Genomic DNA, 26,768 nt, shown 5'->3' on the forward strand with positions numbered 1-26,768 from the left:
TTTTGCTCCTCTTAGTCCCCATGTGTCTCTATGAATGTTGAAAATCAATCAGTCTGATTTGCACTTAATCAGGAGTGTTTGAATCTCATTAGTGCAGGCAGCGCACACTGTGAATCACACATGCACACACACACACACACACGCATAAGTTCTGCTTAAGTCTGGGTAGACTTTGCCTCATGTTTTGCTATTTTTCTTGATAAACACAAACTCAGCTCCAACATTTACATGTTGTTTAATGTCATTTAAGTCAGATTAATTCTGTTGGTTGAATTTAGATAGTAAATTTAACCTGCGATCAAGCTTAATGTTAAAGTTTGACTGTACCTTGACCCAAGAGGAGCTGGGTTACGACTGTTTGTTGTAAACTGTTTGGTTCAAGTTGGAAATTAGGCGCTTATTCGGTGAACTGTCTCAGGAGTCAGATGTCTTTCTGGTCTGTTGAACATGATCACTAAGTTCAGCCTTTCCTCAGAGGTGTAAACATAATCACTTCTGCATCTGTGTATTTTTCTTTTCCTTGCAAAATGTCTCATTTCCTCAGACCGCCTCCTTTCTGAATTTCTCTGGCTGACTTTCAGGACAGACTTAATTTTTTTTCTTTGATCTGCTTGTATTTATTGTTTCCCACCTTCTGAACCGGTCTGTAAATGATGGAGACAGTGTTTTCTCTGGTATCCTCGTAGTGAAGTTGCTGGATGAGAACGCCTGTTGCTCAGGTGTAGTTACGGTGTAATGATGTTGGCAGAGAGAGAGGCAGCACATCAAAGCCGTGCCTGAGGGGCGTCACTCTGCTGGCTGGATAACAGACAGATGAACAGCCAGCTGTGCATCGCTCACATTCAAGGGCAAAGCCAGTCAGATGTTCTTGTTTTATTCTTGTCATCAAAAAGAGAAAGAAAGAGGGATGGATAAAAATAGGAAAGGGAGACACAGGGAGCAACATTTAGAGATGAAATATGAAATGAAAATCAAGCTTTTCGTTGGCAAGAAATTCAAACAAACAAACGTGAGATGACTTGCCGTGAAATGTTGAAGGTGCACTTTTTCCCAACAGAGGGAATACTGCGGGGAAACTGATTGAAGCTTTGAAAAAGAGACAAGGAATAATAGTTGCATTGTTTCTGCTGTGTGGAAAGGGTAGCAGGTTTCAGGGTGTCACGTCTCCATTTTCCTCTGTTTTTCATATCGCCAACAGTAAACACACAGATGGTCCGTTGGTTGAATGATTTTCGTTAATTGTGTCTCTTCTAAATTGTGCCTTTTTCCGCAAGGGGTTTGTTCAGACACCCAAAACAAAACAAAGACGGAAAGCAAAAACAGGCCAGCATTAGAGGGGATGTGTGTAAACCCACCCCAGCTCATAAAGCTGTGGGTGTTGACTGTGGAAAGAAAAGTTGCATTTGAGATTTTCAAATTAATTATTTGGCACCTAAAGCAGCGTGCAGTACCATATAGATAATAAACTCCAGGCCTGGGTGGATTTGGATAGGTGGAACTGTAACAGCACAACTCCCAGCGGAAGACCATCAGTAATCAAAACCTTTTGTTTGTGGGAAATGACTTTGAATATGTTGAAGCACAGTTTGTGTCGGTCCGTCTTTATGTGGTCATTATGTGAGTAGATGTGTTTGTGAGCACAGGTGGTCAGTAGTATTAAACACATTTAGTATTTTTATTATTTAACAGGAGCATCTTGATGTTATTTCAGCGTATGTCATTGTTATTAATATATACGCTTCATTTTGATGTTGAACCTCACAGTTCGGCTGGTGGCCCTAAAGAATGACACTGCAAGATAATAAAATTTAAGTAGAGCTGAAATGATTGTCAATTCAATTAGTTAATTGACAGAATAATTAACAGATAAGCTCTCTGATCATTTCAGTCATTTTTCAATCCAAAAAAAGCACAAACAATGTAGGGTCCATCTTAGTTTATGTGCAGATTTGTTGCCTTACTTTAAGTCTCCCTGTTGAGCAGCAGTTTGTAGGCAGTGTACAAACATTTATGAAATGATTCATATGTAAATTAAATGTAGTTGTAAGAGATTATTCATCTATAGTACTTGTCAGTAATGAAACTCTCTGTTTTTTACTATATTTTCCTTAGTTATCTCTTCATACAGCAGCCTCCACTCATGGTTGCCCACAGGAGAAGTTATAGCTGTTGACAACTACATCACAGTTTGGCATAAACCATCAGTATGTTATTATAAATATTAAATAGATGGACTTAAAGTAGTGTCACCAATAAGTTCATTTTAAAAAATGGACTCCTGCTCTGATGATTCGTAAGTGTGAATTAATCATTATGTAGTTTACAGGTACAGAAACAGCTGAGGAACTTTTTTGATGCTTTTTTCATTTTTACCAAGTGTCTGCGACATTTTTTTAACCTTCCTTTATGTGTCACAGTGTTGACTGAAGTCTGGTTTCCGACATGAAAGTGTTTCACATTTCACAGACCCCAAACTTCCATGTGGTCAAGATTAACTCGACTGTGGTTTTACATTGTTAAATGAAAACAGGCCACTGTCAGACGAAGCAAGAGGACAAAACAGAACAGCGGGGCGTCCGATGTCACAGAATCAAAGTCACATGTCAAATTATCATGAGACATTCATGTTTTGCCGCATTCTGGTCAATTCAGAGGCTTGGTTTTCTCTACCGCAAAGCAGCGTCCCGACTCCTGGCTGAAGTGAAGACGGTGGATATTTAACAATGATAATGATATATCAGAATAGATTTTTAAGTCTGTGGTGGAGAATGAACAGGCAGCAGCAAAGACAACAGACCCAGACTGGTTAATGTCTGCCTGTTAAGGAAATCGTAAACAGGGTGACTTTTTGGCTACTCCGGTGCTGAAAATAAGCAAATTTTTTGCACAAACTGACAAACAGCATTTTGTTACCGGGAAACATTTTAATTTATTTGACCCTGTGTTTTCAATTCTCTCCATGTTGTGGGAAATGTGCTGCTTTTGCACGCTGTCAGAAAGCATCAGTCACAGAGCGCTGTTAAATCACGGAGCAGCAGATGTTCAAGTCTGGTAAAGCAGAGGAGTGAGTCATACCGGAGACCGCTCTGGCTCTGGTCGGTCACAGTGATGTTCTGGCCTAATTCACACCTCGCCGCTAAAGTGAAAGATGTATCTTATGAGTGACGTGTGTGTGTTCTTTTCATGGACACTGCTGTTTGATCCCTGTGAAGGAAGGTCAGCTCACCAGCCCGTTCACACTGAGTGGGAGTTGGACTTTGTGGTTAGAGATGAGACGGGCGGCTTCAGTTCCTCCCATCAGTCCTCTGCCTCCTCAGGACATTACACAGACAGATGCCAGGGCAACCACAGCACTGACTGTTTGTTGGTAGCATTAATGAAATGCTCTCCAGCTCAGTTTTAATTTGTAAATCATATAAATGCTATAAGTAATACGTTTAAGTGGATATGCTATTTTTATGAATGTACTTGCTGCATCTGGGCTGAATCAGTTTCAAATTTAACCATATACTGTAAATGTCTGGCTACATTTACGGAGTATCTGAAGAGTTTCAAGCCTTGGAGAGTAAGTCCTCCAACCTTAGCGACAAAATAAGTTTGTTCTCTTTGCCCTCCAGCACGACAAATGTCAGCATGTTTTGATTTGTTGCCCCACAGCCATGATAAATAATGTCCATATGACTCTTTTCTGATCTTGTGCTATAGTTAATACAGGGAATTTCTTCTAGATCCCAAGATCCCAACAACACTGATGAGAGCAGTGAGAGTGAGCCAAAGCCATAACGTGGCAGGCTGATAAGTATGACGCTACCACCAGCAGTTGGCTAATTTATAGATGGAACTCCACAAAGTGACTATAAATGATGCATCTGTAATAGGACAACACCTAGTGGGATACCACCAGCAAGTATGACCATTTCATATGGAGAACTGCTTCCAAAAGTAGAAGCAGTAGTAATTTGTAGACTGAAAACAAGAGGAAACACTCACTAATTAACATACCTCATTTGTGTCATCAGTCAATTACCGAACGGTAAAAATGACAAATTAATGTTGATGTTTTTCACTTTTGAACAGAGCCAGACGAGCTGTTTCCCCATTTCCAGCCTTTGTGCTAAGCTAAGTTAGCCACAGCTGGCTGTAGCTTCATATTTATCATAATTTACGGACATGTGAGTGGTATTAATCTTCTCTCAGCAGGAAAGCGAAAAAAGCATATTTTTCAAAATGTCAGACTTTTCCTCTCAGTCAAAGTCAAAGTAACTTTATTGGTCTCCCCAGGGAGAAATTTGTATTGGATAAAGGGAAATTGCTGCGTCAGTTACACCATGCAACAGAGACATACAAACACAGAATATATAAAAAAGTCAGTAAAAGTACAGTCTTCATAGCCAACTGGGCTCCTCAAAAAAATGAGCTGCGCAAAATTGCTGTCTATGGAGCTATTACACCACATTGTGCCATGCCTGCCTTGCAAATACTCATTCATACTTACATCCATCCTTCAATCCTAAATAGATATACATTCATTGCTCCATTTACACCCGTACATACAATCAACCATGACAGTACAGTCCCTCATACGTTCATTCATACGTACATACATCCCTTTGTCCGTACAACGCTGCCCTTGCATTCAGTCTTTTTAGGTTTTGGTTTTATTTTCTCCTCCGCTTTTTAGAGCTGTCTTAATGTGATGCTTCTTCCACCAAAACTCCGGCCAGACAGCAGTGATTTTTTTCACTTGGCTGAAAGAGGTTCCTGTCAGTGAAACTTAAGTCTTTTAAGTGGTTCAACAAACCACCATCATTTTTCAAGTGAGTACAGTCACCCTGTGGCCATTTAAAGGAGGTGATTCACTGAGATGTCCGGACAAATTAGCAGCATTACATTACATCAGAAGACAGTGCTTAGTACTTAAAATTAATTGCTGTTTAGCACTAATCCTTGTATTAGATTACCTCTTAAATCATTTGGGATGGGTATCAGATACCAGTCTTGATTTTAGCTTGAATTTGTTCATTTATTTGGATCAAGGACTGTACATTTAACGACAGCAAAAGGAAAAGTTATACGGTACACGTATGTGCGGTGACAGCTGTAGGAGTAAAGGTTTGACCTCCCATGTACAAACATGCACTGTTTCCTGACAAGAACGCAGCAGACAACGTTAAAAAATGCATTGCAAAAACTCATCACATTAATGCAGTGAAAGCTTTTCACCATCACCATCAAGCTTTTAGTGGATACAGCTCTCATCAAAATCACATGTGCTGTTTCCATGTCAGGTCACCTTGAATTAAAAAGCTTAATGTATGGGTATACGCTGCCTTTTATCTTAATATTCATACCTGGTTGTCAGAGAAAAGGGGAAAACAGACATGATGTGTCTGAGAGTCAGAGTGTGGTTTTATTTAAGAAGAACCACCTGAGAAGGAGCTCCAGTAGCGCTACGATATGCCAGCTAACTGAAACCAAGATGCAACCAATTAAATCATAAATTGAGTTATGGGACTTAATTCTTTTGGAAATACTGAAAGCCTGATTCACAGCACATGAATGGGTCTTTCATAACAAGGGTTTCAGCAAAGACGCACATATTTTGACATGATCATGCACGGGGGTAGTCCAGTTTCCATCAAAGTTGGATATAATGGAGCCTCTTGGCCTCAGTTTTCATTGACACAGAGCTGAAGGGCTGACTGGGGATGAACAAGTATCTTCAGCTGCCAGTCTGCTCGCTGGCTCACACAATGGACAGAGTGGGTCAGTGTGAATTAATGCGCTGGTGTAGTATCCATTTGCAGCATTGTGCTGCTTGTTCCCTCGGTCTGAAACATCCTGTAAGAAGATGTATTTTATTTTTAAACCATGCGCAGTGTGAGTTCATTACTGTGTTTCTTCAGGGAGCTCTTCTGTTTATTACCAGTTTACGCTGCAACCTTATTTTTCGGTTTGTTTTTTGGAGCTGAATTAGATCAAGTGAACAGATGTTTTCTTCTTAATTTGTGTCAGTTCAGAACTGTGGCTCTGAAGTGCTTTAAGTGTAAGCGTTGTCATATGTCTTCACTTGAGAAGAAAGGAAAGAATTTTTACAGACTTTGTGTTCCATATAAAATCCTGCGCTTTCCTGAACCGGCGACGCTGTGTGTGGGATGGAAATGTACGAGTTCTGTAACATGCAGAAAGGAGGAATCTCTTGTTTTTGTCCTATAATTTATCTACTCTGTAACTTACGGCATACAAATGATAGCGCTTTTATCATTTCTTGAACATCTTGATTCTCACAAGCTGTTTGTGAGGATTGACTGAGTTGAATTTGTTTCGTGTCATTATATTTTCCCTGATGATTCTGGGTGTCCTCACAGGAAAACAACAGCATTTATTGTTTTGTTCAAAGGCCTAAAACGGCCGACTGTTTGGTTAAGTTTACCTGACAGGGACCTCTAGCGGCTGTGAAACGTCTTACGCTCTGGATGGTTGGAGACATGAGACTTGAGCTGGGATGACCTCTGTTACTGTTATTTCCAGATTTTTAGTCTGTATTATATTTTTATGGTCACGGTCACATGTAGGAGTGTCATATCAGAAAGCATTCATGTGAGTTGTTTTCAATAGCAATGACCAATGGCATATTTTGCTTTTTAGTTTGGAAGGGGAGCTGGCAATAGTGATCTAATTAAGCTAATCTGTGAGCATGTTTACAGATGACCGTTATTATCGAGTTCTTACTAAAAATATTCCAGCGGACATTTTTCAGCTTTGGGTCTTTTTACTCCAGTGCTCGCTGTTATTGTCTGATAGTATTTCAACAGGCAACAGAGTATAATGAAGGGTATAAAGTCAGAGGGAGTTGGACTTGCTAGCTCTTTTATTAGTTTATTTAGTTTCTAATCATTATATTAATATATGCAACAATAATATATTCGTATTATTTATGTCTAAGTTTTGTAAGTAAGTTTTGCATTGACACGTTTGAATCAGAGTTGTGTTACCAATCAGTGTTTTTCCATTTCACTCATTAATTGAGAGTGGTTTGGACTCATCTTGCAGGCCATCCTTCAAAAGGCTTTTTTTTTTACATTGTTAACAGAATATAATCTAGTCATAGCCTGTGATTTTTAATATTAGAAGTTACGGGCTGTTGCTAAACTCCATAGTAAGTCGGTGAGATAAGACATAAAGTTTTAGTGGAAACACACAGGTGGTCAGAAGGTTGAATAAAAGCCTGATGATTAGATAATTGTGAACATAACCCCAAGGAAAAGCTGACTATTTGCTTTGATTTCCAGTAGTAATGAAGACTGTCAGCGACTGCTCCGTCATTGCCAAGTTTCTTCTAATACACCTCAGGACACATTACGGCCAAATTGTGGGCCTTGACAGAGTTTTGAGTTTGCCTTTAATACCTCTGTCTTCTACTGACCTTGTACATGACTGATATGAAATTAGAGAAGAAAGTATATTTATTGTTCAAGTCATGCTGGTATGTACAAATGGTTTCCAAATGAGTGTGTGTGTGTGTGTGTGTGTGTGTGTGTGTGTCTGTGTGTGTGTGTGTGTGTGTGTGTGTGTGTGCGTGGAGTTTAATAGATTTGGGAGGTGATAGCAGTGTTTGCTTTTTTGGACCTCTGAGTGCTGACAGGAGCACAAATGTGTTGTGTTGTGTCGGGCAGATGAGAGATGGGATATGAAATGCAAAAACAATGTGTTTGAAGTTTAGGTTTAAGGTTTAGTTTAGCTGTGAATGGCTACGCATTGAATTTAAATCATTAAATTCATGTTTTTACAGTCAGAAACCTCCTCATAAGTCCTGACCGGTGATGTATAAACAAGCTGTTCCCTTCTGGAAGGAAGATTAACACGGCTTGAGCTGCACATCTCGTGTCTGACATGATCAAAATTTAAAACCCACAGAAGGTTTGACAAAAAGCTCAATACAAGAGCACTTTGACTATCTGTGCTTAAATTTGAGTACTTATGCTAGATATTTCTAAAAAGTGTAAGTTGTACTTAAATGTATTAAAAATGAACATATATATGTATTCTGCAGTACTTCTGCAGTGGTATTTCAAAGTATTATAAGTTGTACTTAAGTGTACTTTTAAAATTTACAAATACTTTGTAATACACTATTAGCGTGCTTAATTGAAGTATACTTTAATTCCACTTCATTTTAAGTAGATTTAAGTATCTTTCCAACATTCTGGTGATATAATACAGTTGTGTGTTTTGAAAGCTCATGAATCATGACTTTCAAGTGGTACTCGAGGACTACTTTAGGCCCTGGCAGCACTTGTTAGGGAAAGATCATGGTCTGCTTTAATAGAGAAAAAGTCTGCAGCAACTTGAGACGCGATGTAAGATCATGATTTTTCACTTTCTTTTTGCTGCTTTTGTCGCCTAAATGTCATCTGAATATGAACCCCGGACTCTGGTGCCGGAGTCCAGTGCTTTGTACGTCCATCATCCAACACAACAACCTCCCTCGACAAATGTAACTCTTTATTCACTGTAAGAAACGTTTCCTGTGAACGTAATTCAGGCAGCGTGCATGTTTGTCGCCACAGTGTAATCGGGAGAACAAATTTCTAGTATGCAAACAGAATTGCTAGGAGACAGGGTGGGACTTCAGGCTATATAAATAAAATTGACTGGACTCGTGCAGCTTGCAGCATAAACAAAGTAGTACACAAATAAATAATTAAATATTATGTTTTTCTTTTTAAGTTTTCGCTTCTTTTTTTTGTTTTTGTAACATCTGGCATTGAATCCAATAAAGGCTAACTCACTTAGAACAAATAAGTTGCAGTCGGCATGCAAGAAAATCCAGTTAGATTGTTTTGAACTTTGTTGAGCTCAGAGAGGAAATAAGATTTAGGATATATTACTATGGCAACATGAAAGACATATAGTATGCATGGTTTGAGGTCAAAAGGGCAGAGACCTACATCTGACCATACAAGAAGCAACTGTAAGGAAAAATATCTTCCTGGAAATCTATAGTCAATATATATGTATGTGAAATACACACACATATATGTATATATATTTGTTAATTGAAGTGTATATATATAGACATGGCTTGAAGTCACTGAAGGGTACCTTGTGTGTGAGATGCTGAGGTGTGTGACAAAACGTCTGTATTTCTTTTGCAGTGTGGTATTTTCATGAAGTTGAGCTGTTTGTCTGGAAGAAAACTGCAGGATTGAGGAGAAATGTCTTGAAGCAGTAACTGAAGTATCATATAGTTTAGCCGTAGGTAACTCTCGAAATGTTTGGAGTTGGAGTTTAAGTTTGTAACAGAGCTGATTGAGTAGAATTGAATCATTAATTAATTAGTTAATTAATGGATCGTTTGTTTGACAAACTGCATTTGAAACATGGATTGAACAGCTGTTCTGAAAAGCAGTTAACCCACATGAGCCTTGTTTCTCAACCTGGAAACAAGCTTACATTCATGTTAAAAGGACATGGACCCAGGCAGAGACTTTAAATTGCTTTTCCAGTCAAAGATAAAGTGAGGCTCTGAAATTTGTGTCATTTTCTTCTGGAGAATTATCTAGGCTCTGTCACTTGGAGATGAGAGTACTGGGGGTTCCCTTTTTTTATTTAATTTTCTCTCATCTGCCCTAAGATATCTCGGAAATCACATTCTTTCATTTTAAAAAAGACCCAAGTGCACCAAGTTAATACGCTGCAAAATTGCAAGCATCATGCATTAACACAGGGTTGATTCTTTAAGGAGTAGTGAGACATTTTGGGAAATATACTTTTTCACTTTCTTACAGAGAGTTTAATAAGATCAACACAATTCTCATGTTTTTACGGTAAATATGAGGCTACAGCTAGCAGCTGGTTAGCTTAGTATAGCATAAAAGACTGAAAATGGGGAAACAGAATCAGTTATTTCAGAAAAAAAACATATATTACAGATGCACTGATACCAGTATGGAGTATCGGGTCAGATACTGTGCTCGTGCTTGTAATTGTAATCATAAAACTACTCCAATACAACCACCCTGGGTACCCCTGTATGGCAACGGCATTAACTCTTTGGCACTGCTCTTGGTGGTCAGCTTTTGTCAGTTGTAAACAATAAGGGATTTCATCGTGTAGTGGAGCCATGGTGTGAGACTCCTGCCATCACCACGTCACACAAACCATATTATGAAACGGTTTCTGATCAAGCAGAAGTGGGCTCGAGAATATTTGGGTCTGAATATGAGCTTCCTGACAGTCTCACCACTCACCAGTGCACACTTCTGGAAAAGGCTATCTGTACTGGCTCCCTTTGAGGACTTACTCTGAAACGTGAGCTGCTCTGATGCCGAAGCATCAGATGAGATTCCTGCTGTGCTTCAGAGACTTTCGACCAAAGAAACAGAGGAGGCTGTCAAGAGACGCTTCACCAGAAAAAGGACGTCTGACCATATGACACGTGTGCTGAAGTTGTCACATGAGTCATTTTAGAATTTATTTAAAATTTTAATGCTCATTTTTAAGGTCTTTTATGGTCTGGCGCCCCAGTGTGTCTCTGACATGCTTGTGAGCTATGAACCAGTTCATGTGGCACAGGCCGTCTTTTTGTTGAAACTGCCTTTGATGCCTCAAGGCACTGGAAAGTCCGACCCCGTCTTTCAAAACCAAAACTGAAAATATTCCTTTTTAGCTGCACCTTTCAGTTGTCTGGTTTTCCCTTCTTAATTAAAAAATATTTGATTTTTACTTATTTTATTAGTTTGGCCTTATTATTTTTGATTAGTCAACTGCTGGTCTTAATCATTGATATTTAATCCGATTTTATTTTTACTTTTTGAATAGTTTTAATTCACATAACTGAGTATTTTTAAAGGTCGATGGCTGGTCTTTATTTTATTTTAGAAGTGTTTTTCAACTCACATGTTTTAGTTTTATTTGTTTGCTTCGTTCACTGACATGGAAAACCCAAATTACTGCTTACAACAGTACTTGATCGAGTGTGTGTGTGTGTGTGTGTGTGTGTGTGTGTGTGTGTGTGTGCTGAGTATGTTAGAACTGTAATGGTATTATCAAGTATTCGTAGTGGTACTCGATATTGGCAAGTACCCAGTTGTAACCCTTGACTCCTGTCTGTTGGGAGCAAAGCAGGAGGTCGGGTAAGGCTGTTATAAAACCACAGAGTCTGTATGGGGAGAATGTTGTGGTGGATTGATGGATCAACTAAACTGCCAGATTTCAAAATGGGAGACCGCCGTTCGCTTCCCATTTCCCACCGCAAGTCTGTGTGGGTTTCACTTGATCATGACCACAATCGTTCCCTGTAACCGTTAATGCTCACTAATTAACAAGCATGCCTTGTTTGTTTATTATGCACAAAGAGTGTAAAAATGACAAGTTGCAGTTTTATGGGGAATCGTGTGCTGGACTCTTTCTTCTTCCTTTAAATTTCTTTCTTTCTTTCTCATATACTTGTCAAGGCCTGTTCATCTTTTCTCTACCTTTTACTGATTTAATATGTTTTGTCTGTTCTGAGTTCACTCAGACGCCTTTAAGATGTTTTCCTGACAGAGCACCAGACAAATAACAACATAATCTCAACCGCAGTGTGAGTCACAAATAATTTGTTATGTGGTATGAACATTATGTGAAAGCTACTTTAAGTATTTTACCTTGGAGGAGCAAATGTACGTAACAATAACCGTGCAGAAATTGTCATGTGCTGGGCATTAAGCTTGTGTTCTCTGGGGCCTGTTTAACTAATGAATATCCTCTGGCTGTGTGCAAACACGACAGGGTCAGTAGACCTCTGTCACTGTTTATCTGTCCAGCAGCCTGGTGCTTTCTCCATCTCTGCCTGTCTTGGCAATGTACTCCACTGAAAACACTGTGAATGATACTGCACATCAGTGACGTGCGGTCAGGGGAGGCAGGTGAGGTAGTGCCTCACCTGTTAAAATATAATAAAAAAAAAACTTGTTTGTTTGTTTGCTGAGGAGGAGATTCAGACTTAAGCTCATGACTGCTCTATAAATTTGTTTTCTGTATGATTTCAACATTTCTGTGGTCAGAATCGTTAAATTTCTGCATTTCCTGTTCAAATACATGGGAGAAGGGCGAGGCGAGGCAGCGATGAGCTGTGCCACACACACTGACTGACGCAGGCAGTTGGCGCATGCCCATTGCTGTCTCTCTTTATATCGGCCATAAATGCGCAGTGAAAATGGTCTGGGTGAGGCAGAAAGTACCGTGCTGCACTGATAGGTGGCAGTGCTGAGCTCCATCAGCGCAATGCACGTCGCTGCCTACGCAGAGGGCGATACTGAGTTTTCAATTTTAATTAAAAAAAGAGAGATCAGCCCCCAAAAAACATTTTAATTTTAAAAATCGAATTTGACCTGATATTAAACATTCTTTTGTTTTTCTTGCTGTCGTATTGTTGAACAGTGTGGAATTGATTAAAACATAATTAAAAGCTTTAAAACAACTAAATGTTTCAATTAAGGTCAAAATTGAAATCTAAGCTCCTATTTTGGGTTCAAATATTTTTACATCCGACTCCAGAGGAGTCAGTGCCTCGCCAGTCATGAACCTCACCGCACGTCACTGCTGCACATAAAAGAGCAGCATCTATCCGTGTGCGTACTCCTCTTACCTCAGTAGTTCTGATAAATAGCAACATTGGACGGGAGCACTGACAATTGCTGTAATTTTACTGTTACTTTTACGTCACCTCAGTATCACTGTTGCACCATCTGTCTCCCAAGGAAACAATATACCCTCATCTTTTGTAACCTGTTGTTGTTCACTTAGAAGCTTCCCCAGCAGATTTCCAGACAGCTCAATGATGGTGTGCCTCTGAAAGCTTTGGAAACTGGTTCTGACTGCAGTTAGAGAAGAAAACAAGATAGCCAAGGCGGGCCATGACCTTATCCTCATGGCAACCTGGGGGGTATATCTAGGCTTGTGAAGAGGGGCTCATTAGGCAGACCTTATGCAGCCTCAGATGTGTGAAGTTTCTTAGCAAAAGCGCTGTAATAAATACATGTATTTAAACCAGAGCGCTTCACAGACCTTCATCACACCTTATTATGCGAGCTGACGCAGTAGTCATGCTGTATGAAGTCAGTGCAGACGTTGATGCGTCCCAGTGGTGACTGAATGTTTGTGGGTGAGAGTTTTGTTTGATTTCAGTGTGTTTTGATCTTTTTTTTTTCTTTCTCAGACACCATCATAAAATGAAGTTCAGAGTTCTGACTTGTGCTTATAACTGCACACTTGCAAGTGATTACGAAGGCTCAAACACCTTCAATAGCTATGTTAACAAGGCCATGGGTCAACTGAGCCAGTGAGCGCTTTTATTATACGAGTTGAATACATAAAACCACACGTTTGAAGTTCCTCTCAGGAGAACTTTTGTGTTTTTTATTGTCAATGAATCCTCTTCTAAGCCTCCATCTGTCTTCACACTTGATGCAGTAAAGCTGTGATTTGAGGGGATCAGGCCTTTGTTCAGCAGGCGGAGAGGGATGAAGCTGCGCTCTTCAGCAGATGATGGCTCAGCAAGAATGAAACACACGGAGATTTATTCTTGGCCTTTTAGATGTCCATGTGCAAATCTCACTCTTGTTTTTGGCCAAGCAAGTGGCGTTGTAATCATTTCAGTGATCCCTTTAAATGGAACTGCACCGATTTTACACATCAGAGTCTGCTACAGGTATATGAGAAAAAAAGATGTTTTGTGGCTCCAGATGGGGCTGTGTAAAGTCTGATTGCCTCGAGTGATGTCAACCTTGGCTGTCAACTACAAGACTGAAAATCACAAATATCTGTGGCTGTGAGATTAGCTCTATAGCCCGTTCCTCATTTCGGCTGCAGGCTAGCAGCTTGAGGCTACATTACCGGCTACTAGCATAACACATCTGAATCTCCAACCAAACTGTCGGTGATCAGGTTGCATTGTGGGTAATGCAGGCAATAGGTTTTGACAAGGAAGAAGAACGTGTGGAATAAAAACATAACATCGATGCCGCAGAGCTTCATAACTCGACTTAATCTTGTTTGACTGTTTACAGGACACCTCTGTCATGAGCACACGAGGAGTGGATATGATTATTTTAAAGTGTTGAAACTGATGCTAAAATAGCATGCTTTCAGTTCACATGGTCTAGCAGATATTATTGTAAATTGCAGGACTTTGGTATCAGAAGATTGATCTGTGACCTTCTAGGCATCAGGAGCTTTTCGTGGTTATTTAGCTGACAAGCAGCCACTATTCACACAATTTCCCAAAAAGCTTTGTAAACAGGTTCAGATGTCTTTGTTTTCGTGCATTTCACCGTGGTGTGAATTAAAAGCTCAGAGGGGAAATAAAAAATTGCATGTGGGACGTAGCTGGGAGAGGACATTAAACCTATTAATGCTGGCCAAATCTATCAATGGTAAAGTGGCCCCAGCTAGTTTGCTGTTTTTTTCTGGTCGGGAACAACATCAGATGAGGTAATTCTCTTGAGCTGCTCCAATACAAAGCCACAACCTCGCAGTTAACTAAAATACTACCAGCAGCAGCTTTGAGCCCAGAAAACGGTTTGGAGTCTCTACAACGCTGCCTGCTGTAACACAGCCTCCGTCCTCATAACCTAAGACAGCTTTTCCTTTCCACAGAACTGACAGCATTCAAAGTCACACTGTTCAAAGCTGCAAATGTCAGCCAGCCTCCTGGATTGTCATCAAAGTAACTAGCTGCTCTGCTGGCTAATGATGAGGGTCCTTCACCCTGTTTTCATCGAATGCCATCGTGTCTTTCAGATTTTTTTTTTTTTTTTTACGTCATTTTCTAAATTCAAACTGGACTCGGCAAAAAGAGAACAAGTGAGAGGAAGTTTGAATTTTAGGGGGATTTTGGGGGAGTTTGCTTTTACAAGTTAATAATAGTCTGTCAATGTTTTTTCTTTGTCTGAATGCCCCTCTTTATGGACAATTTAATTTTTCCGGTTTCCGTACTCAGGAATCTATCCATAGCTTCTTTTATTCCACAATTACTGATGAATAGCAAGGCTGTCATTCAAGTACATGACCCCCCCCTCACCCATCATCACTATCTAACTATCTAACTAACTGCTTTTAATAAACTGTCCTCTAAATAATCCGATTTGTCCTGCTTGACCTGCAGGACATTGCCTTACAGGCTCCAGGGAACAGTAATGTCACTGTCGGGAGGCCATTACATGGGTTAAGTTGCGATGTCCCACGGAGATAGGATCATCACCCTCGCTGTCTACTGGTCATGCTAGTTAGTATGTTGAATTTTATGTCACATGTCAAATGCCCTCCCTTTCAGTCATCTTCCAGAACAAGACCATGTCTGTCGCTCATTTGTTCGGAGTTTTTGCAGTGGCCCTATTTATGGATCAAAGTGTTTTATACTTCCATCTATTTATTATGGGCACCAAAGCCATTCCCAGTGTGCACTGGACTGAGACATGAATCACATTGGACAGGTTACCATAAAGTAAATAATTAGATAAACCCATGTTAATGCTATTCCCTGCATTCATTCACATTTTAATCAATCTAGCAAATAACACACAATGATTCAATCGGTTATTGTGTTTAACATCATAATAACAGTCTTAACAAAAGAACTACAAATGCAATGTAAAGTAAATTTGCCGAATTGTTTATATAGTGACCCAGGCTTGAATTACATTTAGTTTCACTGATATTACACATATTGCTTAATGAATACTTAATGATGATGAAAAAACTGTCCATCCTGCCTCATGTTTAATTAATACTACATCTTAGCATCTTTTCAGAACAAGAACACAAAGTCAACCGCAAATCTAAATCTAAATTAAATTATTTTTTTCCGAGAAATATCCAGAGGTGGTTTCAGTTGATTTTAAAGCTCTGAGTGAGGACCAATTAAAGGACCAGGCAGGGATATCCGTGAAACAGCCTAGCTTGTACTAGCTTGTTCCAACCAAGCCAGAAGGCACAGATCTTCATACCTGAAGAGCTGCCCATCATATTGAGTGGTGAGGCAAGAGATAACCAAATATGAGGATACTGGTGCATATTTTGACAGCTGCACACACAAAACATGACATGAAAAGTAAAGAATGAGTTTGAGCATGAAGTTCAAACCCTGCTTACTGAAAAAATAGCCCAGAAAGCCCAGAAAGCCTGTGCAGTTCATAAAGTTTATTGCTGAGAGCTCAGAGCACATGTGGTACACAGTGGTACATCGTATATCAGGACCAGGAAGTATCAGGCTTATGACATCTGGACAGAAGGGTGACACTGTTTGGAGAGACTTGAGTAAATAAAACGTTCACAGGATCATGTCTGCCTGATTCACATCCATGGATAAATTCATTCAATTGGCAGCACTTATTTCATCCCTTTAACTGGAAATCTTAAAATACTTATTTTTAACGATGGCCTTTTGTTTTCCCGTGACACTGATCTTCCTATCACAAGGAAAGAACTTGATTATCCCAGGATGACAGGATACTTATTGCCGACATTATTGTTGAGTGGCATCAAATGATCCACAGTACAGAATGGGTAAATTGCCTCCATATTGCCTCATCTACAGCGGACGCACTGAGAGGTCGGTCATGCAAATGTGCTGCTGAAAGTGGCATCAGGCAAACATGTGGAGGGAATCTCAATTGCGTTGAGTATTTTGCACAACAGAAATGATTCGTGGTTTTCAAAGGATTCTGTTTGTTGACAATTAAGCCCCGAGCGTCAGTTTTCAATGTATGCTGTAAAAAAAACATGTTGGTATAAAAAGTTCCTCATTTGCCACAATTGCCTCCCTTTTCGTGTACTTTTTACGTTTGAAGATCACTTGAAAAGGCACATCTTCGTTATTTCACAATTGACAATGATCACTGACATTATGAACAAGAGAGCTCACATGCGAACTGTCTGTAAAATGAATATGAAACAGTTTGTCACGAATGTGTTTCGTGTCGTTCTCTCAACCCAAAATCTAAACAAAACTAACCAGTTGTGAACATTGTTTCATCTGACCTTTTCTGCATCCTCATTATGTGTACCTGCTTAATTAAGTGTCACTGAACATATGTTTTCGTTTAATTATGACACGGTAAATGCATGGAAATACAATTGTGAACACTGTATTTCTCTTAAACTCTTTGCGCATGTCATCTTCATTTAGGCCTTTAAAATCTCAGATGTGCTCATCCCAGCTCACATTAGACAAGAGGCAGAGCACGTCCAATCGTGGACACGTCCAATCTGTCACAGGCCTGACGCATACGGACAGACAGTCATTCACACTCACAATTGCACATATGGGTAATTCTAACCTTTGTGTCTTTGGACATGTCTGTTCACGTTTTCAATCTGGCAAAATCCCGACCAGCTGCTGGCTGCCATCTATTCCTCCGACACACACTGGAGCTGAGTGCACAACCCAGGCGCTTATTTGTTTCCTCAATGTAATTCTAACTCAAACAGGTTGATTGAGGTGATCGGGGACAGTCAAATGCATTGTATAGCAGTTTGAAGTACTGTATGTATGTATGACTAGCCCTCATAAGAAAAACAAGTACTGTAACCACCGTCTCTGTCTGTCTCTCCTCAGTTAGCAGCACCTGCCACGCTCTCTTGGCCAGTTTTCTGGAGAAAGACTTCTCAGATCAGCTGTTAACTCATCATTTGGGCTCAGAAGATGGCAGCCAAAGTAAGACTTGTGTACTTAATGATGTGCTGACACACACATTTGCACGCATACAAACAGAAAACAAGTAGTCTGTGTCAAGAGGGGAAACTGTGATGAGTACACAGACAGCACCTGAAAACTTCAAATCCTTTTGAAGGTCAGGAACGATTATATTGTCAGTTGTCCACCACGGGAATCTTGAGAAACAGAAAACTTCTCATTATGAAGTTCAGTGGAGAGGTTAACTCGAGGTCCGTCTGTTAGATGATGGTGAAATTAAAGGAACAAAGCGGAACACCAGGAAAACAGTTTGCCATTGAAAAGCCAAACCAGCTGCATTTATAGGCCATTTGTGATCAAAGAAAGCATATTTTTAGTTGATTTATGACAGAGAGAAATGAAAGTGGGTTTCACTGAAATAACAATTTAATGATGCGCTTCATTTTCTGTCATTTACCCCGAGAGGGGTTTCTACGCCTGTTTGCCATATTAGCTGTAGTGGCTGTTTCCTCTCCAGCCATCACATGATGTCTCAAACGTTTCTTCTTATCTCATCCTGTTCCTCAAACCCTCCAAACACAGACAGACGCAAAATCACTCAGATATTACAAAGGGTCTCTCTGTTTGGCTGTTCAGCAGATCTTGCTGTTCAGTTAAATTTGGAGGAAGTTTGGGCTGTGAGCCAAGGAAGTGATTAGTCTGTGAAGGAGGTCATGATCTTGGTATGACTCCAGGAATTTTCAAACCATTATTTAACATTTGTTTTTGACGGTATTTTTAAAACAACTTTTCTGAGTTTTTTTTTATGAAGTACAGCGATTACTTGAATGAACAGCATCTGGTACATGTGTCACATAAGATGGAGGCATAAAACCTTCCTCCATCTGTCCGTCTGTCCCATTCTCATGAACGTGGCATCTCAGGAACATCAAAAGAGAATTTTCTCTCATTGGGCACAAATGTCCACTTGGACTCTAGAATGAACTCATTAGATTTTGGTGGTCAAAGGTCGCTGTGACTTCACAAAACACATTTTTGGCTGTAACTCAAGAATATATTGATTTTATTTCCCGCAAATCTTCAGTACGTATTTTATGTGAGTCTGGACATCATGGATGTAACTTGACTGGGTGGCAGAGGAATACAACCACGACCTCTAGGTGGTTATTAGGCTGGGAAACTCACAGGGCTTTTCAGCTTTTGTGAAGTGCCTCATGCATTTCATAATCTTCAAAAGACAGCTTGTTATGTTGAGACCATGGAATACTTTTCTCGTGATCCAGAGAAAACAAACTGTAAACTTCTTCCTTGTCTATCCTCACCGGGACCTTTCTTTTTCATTTGTGGGGGAATCACAGATGCTTGTTTGTTTACTGCAAAATCTTGTTGTTTGAAAAATCAAGTTTCAGTCTTTTAAATAACTGTTTCTGTGAATCAAATCATCTTCAACAGGTAAAGCTGGTCAAAATGCTATGTGGAATTCCTCAAAAATGAAAATATAGTATTTTCAAGTAGTATATAAGTATTGTTTTGGCAGCTGTAAATAACGTACATCCTCTTGTTTTCCTGCCTCAAACCCTTTTTTTTCACACACACACAGCAAATTTCTCACATCCTGGAATTTTTATGCAAACAAAAAACTAAATTATAGACGACACACTCACCTTTCTGTCTCTCAGGTGCCTCTTGTGATTTTGAGACTCTGTGCCTCTGGAGGTCATCAAATCACAGCGACCAAAGTGACTGGTCAGTGGTGTCGCCACAGCAGCCACAGAACTCCCAGACTGGGATGATACCTGTGAGCGACCACTCAGTGGGAAGCTCTGATGGTAAGAGTGCAAAGGAGAAATTAATTAAGTTCTTCAGGATACTGCTCATGCCTCCTTCTTCTACGAAACATATTTCGATGTTAGAAAACACAGTAATGGATCTTTGGACTTACTCAAAGCTATTTTGAATCAGCCACCCTTGACATTTATTTTGATTTTGTGCTTATACCCTAATGGCCAGTCTGGGATTTGTCCTAATGTTGAAGCATTTATCAAATGGTTTACTGGAGTGACAGTGTTACGAGACTGCTGTAAACATGTCAAACATGAATTTTCTACTCTTTCTTATTACCGTAGGGCACTTCCTTCTTCTGCAATCCTCCCCTGCTGCCAAGGCTTCTGGGAGATGCGAGTACCACATAACCAGCCCAGTCTTGCCGGGAAGCGACAAGTACTGCATCTTGCAGGTGGCTCTGTATGAGGCCGGTCCAGCAGTGGGGAACCTCACACTCCTGATCAAACCAGTTGTCTCAGGTTCAACTTTTCACTCTGTGGTTCTTAACCAGAGGGGACGTGACGACCGCAGGTCAGCAAACACACTCCTCATGCCTCTGCCATGGTGTTTGAACTGAACCGTTATTTATGTAGTATTTATGCACCACAATATGTCAATTGAATTAGTGTCAAAAAGCAAACCCCTGCATCTTTACTGATTGAAGTGCTTGTTAAGCTGAGGCTCAGCCTATAGAATAAATAAAGGGAGCATAGATTCACTGCGCTGAAAGGTGACTGAGGCCTTCTGACGTGAACAAGGGCACAGAAACTAATCCCTTTTCCTTCTGCGCTACCAAGGTTCAATAAAGAAAATGTTCCTTAACTTTCATGTCGGACAAACTGTACAATTGTGAGCATTTGGGGACAGTAGTCTTCTGTATATTGTTTGGGAAATGGGCACAGGTATTTCCTATTGATCTAATGCTGAAGCACAGCCATCTTTAGAGCAGCTAAAAGCATTCATGTCTCTAGATGCAGACTCTGGAAATGAATTTGTACATAATTGGGTAGGACAGAAGAGGGATGGATGGGCATATGCAATAAGTTTGTACACTGGCTTTATGGGTGCAGTAATGGACTGAGCAATTCCATTATGAGGCACACACAGACAGCGGATTAATTAATTCAGCCCACCATTCATCCCAAACTAACCTGTAGATGTAACTACTGTTGTGTGTAATGTAGTGTCACATGCTCTGCTGTCGTGGTGTGTGTGTTGTAATGTTTCACCTGACTGTTCTCAGAAATCAGCCACTGTCATAATTCAACATATGTCCCTGCCAAACAGAGGTGTAGTGTTCCTGGAAATAGCTGCTAGATTGTATGCATTATTTTCATTTCACCGTATCTTCGCAATAGTGAACCATTACTCACCCACTTCACTCAATGTGCAGTCATTTTTAAGCTGTGACAGCATAGGGCTATTTTTAGAAATGGACTGCGAGAGATGCATTTGAATGTGTCGAGTAAAAGCGAAGGTGCCATCACATAGCACCGCATTCACAGATAAAAATAAAAAATGTGAACAATGGCTCATCCGCTACTCTGTGTGTCCTGGCTTTGCACAAGTTGAGGCATGTCAGGTCGAAATTGAAGAAGCCAAAAAACATATACTGATTATACCGTGTACTGAAGGTATGTGGATGGTAGTGTGGTAGAGAAACGCTTTGATGAGCTGTATTCTTTGTTAACGTTGTAGACATTTTTCTTCTGACTAAATATGGACAACAGTAGCAGTGTTGGGCTTTAAAAGGAGCAGTGTGCCAGTTTAAGAACAAAACGTGAATTCCGCAAACTGAAACAAACAATGCAGGTATTAAAACAAACCAAAAGGCCTTTCGAAATGTTTTATGAGGAAGAAAATATATTCAACATGTTTACAAGGCCCTCTTAGTTCATTCTGATGAGAAATCCACTTGTTTAAACAAAGTGTTTGGTTACAATAAAATACCACAAAGTAACCATGATCCCAGAGCTGCCACAGAGTTTGCTACAATATAAACTAGTAAAGGAACCCCGTGAACAACAAGCAGTTTGTGGCCGTTTTTTGCTCCTGTGGGCTTGTTTTTTACTGCAGTGTATCAATCCTGCACCTCAAAACAGCACAGTCTTTGGAAGAACAGAGAACTCAAAAATGTTTTTTTTTTTTTTTTTGTATTCTGTAACAGTTTTGATACCATAAATTGTTCAAAAAAAAGAAAAAGAAAAAAGAGTTGAACATTTTTCCAAGTTCCCACAAGTATTGGAAAACAACTACAAACTTTGGCATTTTCAGCCTTTCCTCTCGGCTCTGTGTCAACACGGCCTGCAGTTCAATCGAGCTTCACTGAATTTATCTCATGTGACAAGTCATTCAAGGCTTCCCGGTTGCGATGAGGAGTGTATAATTTTATGTTTTTCACAGGATGGATTTGTTTTACGCTTTCGACACATGCGACATGTAGAATTAAGTGATTTCAATGAATATCACTATTTAAGCTTAGATTCGATTATTTTACAGATGGAAGGATTTGTAATGCATGATGTGTTCAAGGACCATTGAAAATTTGAAAATCTGACAGTAATTTCAATTTTTAGAGTTTCAGGCTATGATAAATGGTGTCTTCATCATTATGTTTTGTAGTCAAATGTCATTTATGTTCAAATGTATTTATGTGATAAATTTCAAGACTTGAGTCCTCACAGGAAGACACCACCAGTCACCTTATTTTCTTAATTAGTCTGTACTCTTCATGTAATTCTGCAGAGTTTGGCCCTAAGAGCAGATTTTCTTCTTTAAGATTTATTATAAACATGGAAAATGTATAAAACTTTGCTTGTTTCTGCCAAAGCCTGTTTACGAGGATGAGCAACATCTGGGTTGGAGAACTGCAACTGACATCCATCAAAACCTTTTACTTTTTCAGTTTGCTGATGACATGAGCTAATTTTATTAACCTTGTTAGCCCTGTGATTGACTGCAGGTAAATGTGGTTGCTTAGTGACAGCAAAGCTATGACGCCAGTACGTCTGATCTTGATGCAGGGCTGAGTGGGAGGTTCTGGAGACTGTGATTGGTCAGGTGGATGAGCCCTTTCAGGTGACCCTGCTCTATACTTCCTGCTTGGATAAAGATGGAGCCACTGTGGCTCTAGACTCTCTGGAGCTCATAGACTGTGAATCAGGTGAGTGCATCATGTTCTGTGAAGCTCTGATTTACTCATTTGTGTTCAAACCAAACCCTCAAGCAGCTGTTTCCTCTGATAAGCACCTTAGAAGGAACCAGCTGTACAGTTTCTAAACTGAAAACCTGCTGACTGTTGGCTCACTGTTCACAGCTGAAATTCAGAACAACATAGATTCCGCCTTTATAATGCTCATAATCAGTTTTTGTTGTCAGAAATGTGTTAATTCAATTCTGTGTTTGTCAATGAGGTCATAGTTAAACTGTTGTTCTCCACTTCATTTTATTAAGAGGTGTTTCCAATATTTTGGCCTCCCTATCAAAATAATTAAGACAAATAACATGAAGAGTTATAGTTGATTTTCCACATTGTAAACAGGTAACACTATCCTCCTTGTTTGGCCGGTTGCCTGGTTTTAAAGCAGCAGGTTGCTTTTGAGAAAAAAATTTTTTAAATACGCTTATTCGGTTTCTGGCAGAGGGTTAGATGTGGCACTCTATTTGTTGGCTGCTGCCAAGACTGCAGGAAGTTCCTGCTTCCTGTTCCTGCTGTTGCGATAAAACAGTGAATTGTCATTTTTACACTTTGGTTTTCGTTAAGGATGAAACAAAGGAGATACCACAATTAGGGAGTTTAAGAGAGGCTGGTTGTTGGATGTTATTGCCGTTGGACCTTTGGCCAGGCTGGCTTTTTCCCCTTGATCCCACTCTGTAAACTAACTAAACTAAGTGGCTCCTGACTGCTCATATTTAATACCAGATTGGTATTGATCTTCTCATCTGACACAACAAAAAATCCAATAAGCGTATTCCCTATTAACTATTCCTTTAAAGAAAGGTACATTTGAAACTTGAGGGTTAAATGACTTCCAGATAAAAAACTGTTTTTGCAGCGGATTTTGGCTGAGTTCTCTGTGAAATCGAGGATGTGCAATGACAGTATTGTGTAATTGTGTGGTTGGTTGGATGCAGAACACCAGGTCATCGAGCTGGATGGGGCATGTGGGGAATCTTTCCACTGTGAAACCTCAGGAGGCTGCATCGATCAGAGCCAAGTGTGCAACTTCCACACTGACTGTCCTTTAGGAGAGGATGAAGGCTTCATCTGTGGTGAGCTTTTGTTTTTTTTTTTTTTCTCGCTAAAATCACAGGGTGCAGAACAGGATGATGCTTTGAGGGGAAATTTTGGTCGCATTTAGAGGTTTTACCATGCATGGCCTTGAATGATTTTTATGTGATTTGGCCTGCACCATTGCACTCATTGGACCGAGAGTGGGAGTGTGTAAACATTACGAATAGCAGAAGACTTGTATGTGTGCTTCACTTTGTGTGACTGTGGGTGGAGAGTTAAGTGAGGCCAGCATACAGTACAGGAGTCTTAAAGCAGAATATGGGGCTACTGGCAGGTTATAATTAATTTGCATTAGCTTTGTTGAAGTTTAGATCCATGATAAATTGTTAATCCTTTGACCAGAGGTACCAGATTATTCCATGCCAAGGGCCTCTACACAATATATTTAAAGTGCAAGAAGTAACTATTATATGGACATTTAATGTGTGAAGCCTGAGTGGAGCTTCGGTTTTCTGATAATTTGCATCAAAATGTTCTCCACAGCTGCTTTTTTCCTAATTAGCAGGAAATTCCTTTATTGTATCATTAGGAATTTGATATGCTTTGTTTTTTAAAGGTTTCGTCTCGAAGTCAAGGCTGTAAAACGTCTAATCACAAAATATTCCACTCTATTATAATTTGACACACCGCCTGCGGATTAGTGTTTTGACATGTCAGATTTGAAAGATATGCAGCAGAAAGGCTGTTTTTAGACAGTCAATACCTTTCATTTCTTCCAATTTCAGTCTAACATGTAACAAGCTTCCTTCTTCAATCACAAAGAAAAACACTTTGCCTCACCTAGAATCAGAAGGCCCCACTTTAGTCAGTAATGAAATCAATGAAGTCAGAGCTATTTAAAGTCCTTGAGCTGTGGATCCCCAGGGGAAAGGAACTGGGTCACAGAGGTGGTGCAGTTTTTTCAATGCTCATAAAATACACTCCGACATTTTGTAAATGTCTTTTTTGAACAATCTATCATCTCAAGATCAGATGAAAAGACTAGAAGCCATTTTTCTCTCTGTGTTCAGGACATATGGAATAAGATGGTGAACTCTCACTAAAGGATTCACAAATGTATTTCAGAATTTAGAGTTTAAAACAAAAATGTTTATTGTTGTGTAGTTATTGAAACTGAGCAACACAAAATAATTAATGACAATATGGTAGTACAATAGTAAAAGAAGGTGATAAAAGCAAGTATGTACTGCATATTCATAAAGACATGGAATTATATACATACACACACACACACACACACACACACACACACAGCACATTTCCCACAACTATTTCTGTAACGTGTTGACAGTTATAATGTGTGGGCGATATGACAGTGACGTTGTATCTTCAAATATGTAAGCCAAGTGACTCTTGGGGCAGTCAACATGAAAACAACATTGGTTTGGAGTTGTTGGAAGGCACTTTTCATTTTGAAACTGGCACTTTTCCCCCCCTGCTTCGAGACTAAATACACCAGCTTTTGTTATGCTGGATGCAAAGAGATTAAATTGTTATCTAGCGTCTCATGTGACTGGAATACGTCAAACAAGCATATTTCCTGCAAAGTCTATGAGAGGTCATGACACTCCAACCCTGCAGATGCAGTGAAGCAGGCATATCAGAATCCAGACACCATGCAGTGTGTCAGTAAAGGAAACATGTGCAAGCACAGACTAAAACAGAATTTATATTTGTATTATTTGTGCTGAGGTAATTTCTCATCAATCAAGGGGAAAAGATTGACTTCTTAACTGTTTTAACATATGACAGAAATCTTTTTGCTCCCCAGATGCTCTTCCATTTGGCTCACACTGTTCATTTGAACGGGATGCTTGTGGTTGGTCTGTGTCCAACCAGCACTCGGCCTGGAGAAGAGTCGCTGGAGACGAGCTGCTGGCGGGAGAAGACATGCAGGGTGTCAGTCTGCAGAGTACACCAGGTTGGCAGCGTGTGTGTGCAGCACATGTGAAATGCACATATAAACACCTCGTATCCCTCTGGTGAATCATCACATTCTGGTGTCTAACTTAGTTTGGTTGTCTGAGCACAGCTTTTATTTTATAGGCTGCTGGTTTCTGTCCAGCAATAAAACAAGCTCAAAATGTACATCTTGACAGAGTTCAGCGCAAACTTTCCAAACCATTGCTGTGTCTCTTGTTTCATTATTTTCATAACGGAGCGTTTCATGACCTGGTCAGTGTTCTGCTGTGTCACATTTATTGTGCGCCCCCAGGGCACTTCCTGTTTCTGCAGGTAAGAGAGAGTAATTCCCTTCGAGAGGCCTCCATTCAGAGCTCGCTTTTCCCTCCTCCGGTCTCTACTACTGCCTGCCAGGTCAGTTTTTTAGACAGATGCAGTTATTAAATCATTTTGTTGACGTATTTTTGTTCCCTTCTATTTGTGAGGCAACAAAAGATTTTGTCATCTGCTGTCTCTCTCCCTCCTGAAGTTGCATCTGTTTTTCTGTGCAGATGCGTTTCTCTCTGTACATGTATGGAGACTTCAATGGTTCTCTGCTGGTGGCTATAGAGGAGAATGGGACCACCACTGCACCACTGGTCTGGGAGAGAAATGGTCAGTGGACAGATGACTGGGAAGATGTTGCCCTGCAGCTGACCGGCCTTGGTCATGGGTATGTAAAATGAAAAAAGGTTAGAGAAGCAGATGGTTATGTAACACTGAAGTGCTACAGCAAAAGAATTGAGCATGGTCTCACCTCCATTTACTCGTTTTCACTCATGTTTTTCATGTTGGACTCTGTAATATTTAATTTTTTAGCGAGACAAGTAAACGCTTTTTCATGATCTGTCTAGTCATGGATTCAAGTATGTCATCAGCAGAGTCTTGTGATTGGTTCGCTTGCCCCTGATATCTCATTGCTGTCATTCACAGCACAGTCATACCAACATCGATTCCTGCTCCCATTCACACATGACCCCATGCAGGAAATGTTCCTTAACATTTTAGGGATAGACTGTATGACTGAAA

At 40.0% G+C, this 26,768-nt stretch overlaps 1 protein-coding gene across 2 annotated transcripts in view; it reads left to right on the forward strand.

Moving 5' to 3' along the window:
• The window catches only part of ltk (leukocyte receptor tyrosine kinase), a 55,812-nt gene that overhangs the window by 3,361 nt on the left and 25,683 nt on the right, over positions 1–26,768 (forward strand). Inside the window, exons 2-9 of one of the 2 annotated variants that reach the window (XM_076748753.1) lie at positions 17,603–17,701; positions 19,360–19,509; positions 19,807–20,035; positions 22,528–22,667; positions 23,639–23,776; positions 25,570–25,719; positions 26,014–26,114; positions 26,252–26,412. In XM_076748753.1, coding sequence (XP_076604868.1) covers positions 17,603–17,701; positions 19,360–19,509; positions 19,807–20,035; positions 22,528–22,667; positions 23,639–23,776; positions 25,570–25,719; positions 26,014–26,114; positions 26,252–26,412 — 1,168 coding nt within the window. Of the gene's footprint in view, positions 1–17,602; positions 17,702–19,359; positions 19,510–19,806; positions 20,036–22,527; positions 22,668–23,638; positions 23,777–25,569; positions 25,720–26,013; positions 26,115–26,251; positions 26,413–26,768 lie in introns of those variants that run through there. The other variant, XM_076748754.1, reaches the window with a different exon arrangement.

This window comes from Chaetodon auriga, chromosome 14 (assembly GCF_051107435.1).
Source record: "Chaetodon auriga isolate fChaAug3 chromosome 14, fChaAug3.hap1, whole genome shotgun sequence".
Taxonomy (NCBI): Eukaryota; Metazoa; Chordata; class Actinopteri; order Chaetodontiformes; family Chaetodontidae; genus Chaetodon; species Chaetodon auriga.